Source organism: Chiloscyllium punctatum, chromosome 26 (assembly GCF_047496795.1).
Source record: "Chiloscyllium punctatum isolate Juve2018m chromosome 26, sChiPun1.3, whole genome shotgun sequence".
NCBI classification, from domain to species: Eukaryota; Metazoa; Chordata; class Chondrichthyes; order Orectolobiformes; family Hemiscylliidae; genus Chiloscyllium; species Chiloscyllium punctatum.
The window spans coordinates 56608743-56617385 of record NC_092764.1 but is presented as its reverse complement, the minus strand read 5'-3'; the positions used below and the strand labels follow the sequence as shown (position 1 = coordinate 56617385).

The 8643-nt window shown below is 41.9% G+C and overlaps 1 protein-coding gene across 1 annotated transcript; it reads left to right on the top strand.

The window, feature by feature from the left end:
- The first annotated feature begins 6193 nt into the window (after positions 1-6193).
- agrp (agouti related neuropeptide) lies at positions 6194-8292 on the top strand. The gene is made up of 4 exons (XM_072595687.1): positions 6194-6302; positions 6432-6610; positions 7401-7486; positions 7995-8292. Exons 2-4 carry the CDS (start codon positions 6436-6438, stop codon positions 8181-8183), a joined length of 450 nt encoding a protein of 149 aa, XP_072451788.1. The 5' UTR covers positions 6194-6302; positions 6432-6435; the 3' UTR covers positions 8184-8292.
- Positions 8293-8643: the final 351 nt, after the last annotated feature.

Sequence of the window (8643 nt, the reverse complement as noted above, 5' to 3'; positions counted from 1 at the left end):
AAGAGTATAAGTCCTAGAAAGGTAAGCCTGCAGCTGTACAGGGGATTCCCAGCTGGTCTGGGCTCTCCAAATCCCCCAGGGAACAATCACCAAAGCCTTCAATGTCACTAGGATGTAGCTGTCAGCAGTCATCTTGCATGCCAGCTCTGGGAGTTGGGCCTGCGCCTAGACGTAATAGGAGGGAGAGGAAGAGAAAAAAGCTTTCTAACTGCATGTTGATGACATGGCTGTTCAGTCTTTGTACAGAGTAAACACTTTTGTAAATAGTCCCTAATCCAGGAACTCCCCACATACGTTCAAGACACCACCCACGCCCTCCACCTCCTCCAAGACTTCCGTTTCCCCGGACCCCAACCCCTCATCTTCACCATGGATATCCAATCCCTCTACACCTCCATCCGCCATGACCAGGGTCTCCAAGCCCTCCGTTTCTCCCTCTCCCGATGTCCCCACCAGTACCCTTCCACCGACTCTCTCATTCGTTTGACCGAACTGGTCCTCACCCTTAACAATTTCTCCTTCGAATCCTCCCACTTCCTCCAGACCAAAGGGGTAGCCATGGGCACCCGTATGGGCCCCAGCTTTGCCTGTCTCTTTGTTGGCTACGTATAACAGTCCATCTTCCGTAATTACACTGGCACCACTCCCTACCTCTTCCTCCGCTACATTGATGATTGCATTGGTGTCACCTTGTGCTCCCGCGAGGAGGTTGAGCAATTCATCAACTTCACCAACACATTCCACCCTGATCTTAAATTTACCTGGACCATCTCTGACACCTCCCTCCCCTTCCTGGACCTCTCCATCTCCATTAATGACGGCCGACTTGACACCGACATTTTTTACAAACCCACCGACTCCCACAGCTACCTCTTCCCACCCTACCTCTTGCAAAAATGCCATCCCGTATTCCCAATTCCTCCACTTCCGCTGGATCTGCTCCCAGGAGGACCAGTTCCACCACAGAACACACCAGGTGGCCTCCTTCTTTAGAGACCGCAATTTCCCTTCCCACATGGTTAAAGATGCCCTCCAACACATCTCGTCCACATCCTGCACCTCCGCCCTCAGACCCCACCCCTCCAACCGTAACAAGGACAGAACAGCCCTGGTGTTCCACCCTGCCAACCTTCACATAAACCAAATTATCCGCCGACATTTCTGCCAACTCCAAAAAGACCTCACCACCAGGGATATATTCCCCTCCCCACCCCTTTCTGCCTTCCACAAAGACTGTTCCCTCCATGACTACCTGGTCAGGTCCACGCCCCCCTACAACCCACCCTCCCATCCTGGCATCTCCCCCTGCCACCGCAGGAATTGCAAAACCTGCGCCCACACCTCCTCCCTCACCTTCATCCAAGGCCCTAAAGAAGCCTTGCACATCCATCAAAGTTTTACCTGCACATCCACCAATATCATTTATTGTATCCATTTCTCCCAATGTGGTCTCCTCTACATTGGAGAGACTGGAAGCCTCCTAGCAGAGCACTCTAGGGAACATCTCTGGGACACCCGCACCAATCAACCACACCGCCCTGTGGCCCAACATTTCAACTCCCCCTCCCACTCTGTCGAGGACATGGAGGTCCTGGGCCTCCTTCACCGCCGCTCCCTCACCACCAGACGCCTGGAGGAAGAACGCCCCATCTTCCACCTCGGAACACTTCAACCCCAGGGTATCAATGTGGACTTCAACAGTTTCCTCATTTCCCCTTGCCCCACCTCACCCCAGTTCCAAACTTCCAGCTCAGCACTGTCCCCATGACTTGTCCTACCTGCCTATCTTCTTTTCCACCTATCCACTCCCCCCCACCGAACCTATCACCTTCATCCCCTTCCCCACTCACCTATTGTACTCTATGCTACTTTCTCCCCACCCCCACCCTCCTCTCATTTATCTCTCCACCCTTCAGGATCTCTGCCTGTATTCCTGATGAAAGGCTTTTGCCCGAAACATTGATTTTACTGTTCCTCGGATGCTACCTGATCTGCTGTGCTTTCCCAGCACCACTCTAATCTAGACTCTGGTTTCCAACATCTGCAGTCATTGTTTTTACCTTGTTTACTTTTTGTAAATATGTCTTCACTTGTACTGCCTTAATATCTATTGTGGTCTTGTTGTCCCAACAGGACTAGAGAAAGTTCTCCAAAGTGGAAGATGTGGAGGATTTTCAACCAGCAAAACCAATGTGTTTAATGCTGATTGCCACACTGTTGAATTCTTTCATAATCAGGAAAATGGTCAACTAAATATCACTCATCTGTCAGGAAAGCACACAGCTATAAATCTCTATGCTCTTTAACTCACTGTCATAGTGCTAACTCACTCTGAGCCTGTCTGGAGTCTCACAGCATTCATGCTAAAGCATTGCTTTGCCCTTTGGCCTTTGGTCCCTTAGCCAGATGTACTAGACTCAAGTTACTGCTGTCATGCCTTGTCGTTTTATGCATGAAGCCGGGAAGATATCATAGTTTTCAGCAGTCCTCAATCAAGTAAATGGTTAGCCTTTGCTCTGGAGGTCCTGGCTCAGTAAGTCAAGGGTGGCTTCCAGACAAGGTGCTACTCAGGCAGGTTGGAGTCAGGTTCCTCTCCTCATAAGGGATCACAAACTGAAAGATCGTGAGCCCACCATTTGTCTTGACTCTTTCTGCCCTACTAGAACTGTTTTCCTCATAGGCTCATACTACAGGAGATGAAAGTGGATGGCACAACTATTACTGTTGGTGCAGGTGGGGATGTGTCCTGAGTGAGTAAGTAGAGAGCGCAGAGTGCATGCAGTAATGTCAGGGATTGGGGTGGGTGAGAATGGTAGAATATTAGCCTTGGTGGGAGGTGTGTACAGTAGTAAACATAGAGGATGAGGTAATGGAAAGAGGATGGTGGATCTTATGCTGCTGGAATGAAGAAGGTCAGATGGCTGAGTCTGCTTTAACTTGGGCAGCAACCTCACACTTGGCTGCCATAGTCTAGTGTTTTGGCTTCAACTCTTGGTCCTCAGGAAAGAGGAATTCCAATTTGGTGTCCAGATCTCCAGACCCTGCCGCAAAGTTGGGCACCAACTTGTCACACCTGGGCCAAGTGTAAGGAGCCATGCAGACCAGCTTAGAGTGAAGTTGCTTGTCTGGGTGCACAATGGACTTTTAAAGATGGTGCCGGTGCAAGGGCTGCCAGTGAATTCTGGGATATATACTTGATTGGAGATGTGTTCTAGGAACTATGCATGTAAGATCAGGTGGATGTTGGATGTGGCAAGTGGTTAATGAGGCGAGTTTGATAAGATACCACAAAATCCCCCACTAATGGCAATGCTAGACATATAAATGTTTTAAAATCCTGTTTAATATTTGCCCATTTTGAATTTTAAATCAACCATATGACAGTAGTAACCAAAAGTTGAATGTTGGAACTGACTGAAATGGTCTGGAAAATAAATGTTATAGCAAGGATGCTGCCATTATTCCTGACACAAAGCATGCTGTGTATATGGTATGTGACAGAGAAATAAATAGAAACAGGCAAGATATACATTATCATAGGATCAGACCCTCAACATTTTGCTTAATGGCTTTCAAAATGACTTTTTCTAACAGCAACAAAGTACCTTACAGGAATATTTGTGATAAACAACCATTTAAATATCCATGTTGATTTGTAATAACTACTTCAGTCGCATGTTGGAGAAAACAAATTCCTTTTTCTGTTCTAAATGGATTTTTGATCATTTTCAATTTAGATGGTTTGGTCAAGCTATTTTGTTCAGAAAACAGTGAACTTTTCAACTTTTCATTTACTGACTTTTCAAAAACCTATTAGTCTTTGACTTCAATCAGGTGCACTTATATTGCCATTAGTTCTCTCTGGTAAAGCAGTACAGGTAATTGCTGTTTTTTTGCAATGTCAACTGTGTAACAGTAGTGAAGAAGCATTACCCGTATCCATGAGAGTAATATAGAGCAAAAGGGGATTTTGTTTAAACAGCAATCTTTCAGTGGGCATGTAGAACTCTCATTATCTGACCAGAGGGATTCAATTTAAATCTCTGCACAAGACAACAACAAATTCTATTTACATAGCACATTTTATATAATGAAATATCTTGTAACACTTCATAAAGTGTTACAAAACAAAAGTGAACAGCAAGCCACATTCCAACTACCCATTTAGGGTAGCTGGCTAAAAGATTCATCAAAGAGGTGGATTTTATGCAAAAAAAAAAGCCAAAGCTTTGGGCCTTGGCAACTGAAGGCATGGCTACTACTAGTGAAGCCATTATAGTTAGGGATGTGCAAGAGGCCAGAATCAAAAAAGGACATCTCTAGCTGCATCAATGGCGCTAAAGGGTATCACAAATAGGGAAGGCCAAGGCCATGGAAGGTCTTGAAATCAAGCCAGAGAATTTTAAATTTTAAGTTTGCTAGACTGTGAGCCAGTGTAAGTCAGTTGGTATAGAGATGGTGAGTAAATTAACTTGGCACAATTAGGAACAGATCAACAGAGATTTGACTCATGTTTACAGAGAGTAGAATGTGGGATGCCAGTGTTGGTATTGTTAAGATTAGCAAAGGTGTGCGTGATGGTTTCAGCAAGAGATGAGTTGAGGTGGGGGGTAAAGCATAATTATTTTACAGAGGTGGCAATTAGTAATTATGCATTATGTGGTTGGGAATTCATTTCAAGAGTCAAGTGTACACCAAGCTGCAAACAATTGGTTCAACCTCAGATAGTTGTCATGGAGAAGAATGGACTCAGTTTCTCGGAATGGAGGATTATGGGAAGCCAAAGCCTTTCAGTTAAGCAAATCAACTGATAATAGTACTGAGCAAATTCTCTACCTATTATATGCTCAGATGCCTCAATCTCCTCTTGCCTTATTTTTACTGACGATTTCCAGGAAACCTGGCTAACCTGTCTACACAGAGTCAAATTCCAAAAATGCAGTTAAAATGGCTGCTAATTATGTTCTAACACATTTATTTGGCAACCCATCTCACTTGGAGGAGTTACTTGTATGCATCCAAATGCACTTAATGTATTGGATTGACATTGATGCATTGCTGCTATTTGCTGATGCTTGTCAATTTCAAACTTTTTAACCAGCTGCTTGCTCCTAAATCCACATTTTTAAGTCAAAAAGCCTCTTTTACAAATGGATGCACATTAATTAAAGTAGAAAAAGGTCAATTCCAAATCCAGTGTTCATTATTTTATGCCAAAATTATAATTTCTTCAAAACAATATGTATTTCTCAGCAAAAAGTCCCTAAACCATTGTGATAGACCTATCAATTAACTTACTGTTATGGCATCAAAGATAAGATACAATTAATATGAAACAACATTCACTGAACTGAGTTGAAATAATAAGCCAAATGGATGTCACAGGTTATCCCCGAATAGTTTCAAAATACCTTAGGATGAAGTTGAAAAAGATCCATATGTACTGTATCTAATCAGATACATTTTTGTCCTTTTGGGGAAGTGGTGATAGGATATTCTGGCTGATTATCAACCCCTTGAAACAGGCCATAAACTCTGGCCAACAAGTCTCTGTGGAATTTCAACCTGGGGTTTCTGGCCCAAAGGTACATGCTAGTAGTGTGACAAATCTTTCTTCAGAAGTGCTGATAGACCTTTTGGTTGTTTAGTAAAGATTAACAAGGCAAACAAATTGTCAAACTATATATTTCAACAATAAATGATCGATTTTTCCTCCCAAAATGCACAATCTCAGTCTTTTTGAGATTAAAATGAATTACGGTATAAGCTGTTTTAGTTGGTAGAAGGATAAATATTACACCGAATGACAGAGGATGCTTTTCAAGTAATGTCATGCTTGTTAAATAATGCTGCTCTTACAGCTCATCAGGCCACAGCTGGAGATTTGTTTTAATGTCTTATGGGAAAGATGATGCTTCCTATTGTATAGCATTCCCTCAGAAGTGGACTGACTGTCAATCCGGATGTTGTGCTCTAGTCTCTGAAGTGGTGCTTGAATGCGCAGCATTTTGCCTCCAAGACCAGCACTGAGTCAAGGCTGCCATGAATAGTCTATTATTGATTGTTAAAGAAACCTTAAGTGAGGTGGTTATAAATACTTCTCCGCCTTCATTACCGCCAGCGTCATTTGTGACGCTAAAGTACATCAAAGGATATAAAACCTAGGCTCTCTGCACTGTTTTCCAAGCCAGAAGCACTGTACATCAACTAGTGGTTGGACCAAAAGTTTGTTTTCATTTCTGACAGGGTTTTTTGCTAACTAAACATTGTTAATGTGAGTTACTCCCTTAGATCAAATCTTAGTAAGTGCTTATATACTTATGAAAAGACCAATCATCTTTATGAAGAGTGCATTGTTAATAAATGCAAGCAGACTTATGGCCAGAAATTGAATGCTTCTTCCAGTTAACTGTTATGTGTTTACTTCTTAGGATCATGTTTAAAGCACTGTTACTGTGCTACTGGATTCTTCAGATGGTTCAGATCGTTCTCGCCTCTGTTCCCAGCAGAATAGTAGAACATGCACAGGATTCCAGCTCAGTGCAGGATGTGGTCCCCCACACTGACCTCGCTGTTTTGAGCAGGATCAAGACCCTACTGTCTGCCTCAGGTGTGTTTTAATAATATGTCTTAATGCTCCACTGACTCGGGTTGACTTTGAGGTAGATTGTTCAAGTGAGTAAATATCTAGCAGTTAGACCACAACTGAGCTGTCATAGTGGAATTACCTGTAATATAAGGAACCCAGAATAGTGATTGTATTCCTGGCTCCAGTGGGGGACTGGAAGGTGGCCCAAGTATTGACTTTCGGTGATATGAAGCATGGTTTTTAAACAGGAGAAAATGAACATAAAGCCCTGTGTATTTGTAATTTCACAGACCTCCTCATGGCTTGCAGGTGGGGAGACAGTTGCAATATATAATATGCTTGGATCTCTAACTTTACAATCTGTTTTCAACATTAAGTCTGTATTACTTTGAACAGTATTAACTTCATAATATGAACTGATAACCAGCCCGTAATTTAACAGTTGGTGGATCACCTATGTTTTTACTCTCAGTTGGATATTTGTCTCTTCCCCTCTCTCTTTTTTTCTGATTTTGTAAAGTTTTTTTGATTCTATGATTTTTCTCTGGCTCTCTCTCAGTTTGGATTTATGCTTTCCCAATTATTCTTCTTAATCACTCCCCCTAATATTCTGTTGGGAAGATAATGATCCAAAGTGCTCTTCTGTGATCTAGCTCTTGTTATTTTATATTATATCTGTTCAGCTAAAGAAAAAAAAGGATTTGTAAGAGTCATCATTGTTAGTAAGAGTCTTTCTAACTTAGCAAATCAAAGTTGAATGTTTCATTACCTCGCCTTGTGTTAACAGTTTTACAAATGATTCTATCACCAGGTTCACTGGTCAGACCTGTACTCAACAAAGCAATGGACATGGTTAAGGAGGATGATATATCAAACAAAATCATGCTGGATCCTGAGGTAACTGTAATTTTCATATATCAAGCAGAATATATGACTTACTACCGTATAGTATGGTAGTTCAAAAATTATTAGAGATAAGTTTAGACTTTTCATAATTCCAAGAGAGTAAGAAGGAGGTGTCAAGAAATTCTTCTGTTATGCTAACCAGCGAATCATAATGATATTGGTTCAATCCCATTTCAGGATTGAGCCTAAAATCAAGGTTTAACACTCCAGTGCAGGAATGAGGGAGTGCTGCATTGTTGGAGGTGCTTTCTTAAACCGAGGATTTTTCTGCCTGCCTTCGTAAATACAAGAGATCCTGTCCGAATTCTGAAGAAGAGTCAAACTGGACTAGAAATGTTAACCCTGTTCCTCTCTCCACAGATGCTACCAGACCTGTTGCGGTCTATGGGCTGTATATTGCATGTGTTGAACTGTTAAATGTAATCAGTTGCTTCAGTATTGCAACGTAAAAAATTGGTATGCAGCTGTGCTTTCCTAATCTTTGTATTTAATCTTGCAGGCAATATCCAGTGCTGTGGAGAAGGACAGAGCAGAACGTTCACCCAGGAGATGTGTCCGGCAATTGGAGTCCTGTTTCGGTCATGCACTACCTTGCTGTGATCCATGTGCTATTTGCTACTGCAGGTTTTTCAACGCAATTTGTTACTGCAGAACAATTGGTAACAGCTGTCACCAGGGCAAGATTTAGTTCTGTGCACTAGTGCCGTTTGCTAGAATATGTTTCTGTAAAGTGTATATGCACAAATTTATGTTGTATTCTCTTTAGTGTGTAACTTGTTGTACAGTTAAAATAAACTTACTGGATATATTTCAGAGAGGACCTTGTTTTTCGAGTATCACCTAGAATTTTATTTGGGACCAATAGATGTCACTGATTTGAATAGATACTGTAGGACGTGTAACCCTTTGGGGAGATTTAAAATTCCACCTTGAAATCTGACCAAGAAAAGTGTATTACAAGTAGGTATCAATCTCAGGATTTATTACACTTCAGGACACTGTACAATAATCTTTAAGACATAGAATCAAATTCTTTCCTCTTCCATTTTAATGGAATTTTTCATGCAAATCAGCAAATGAAGGAATTTCACATGAAGGCTTTTAGTATTTCCATGATAGGATCATAACATCAAGGTGTTAATTTCTTA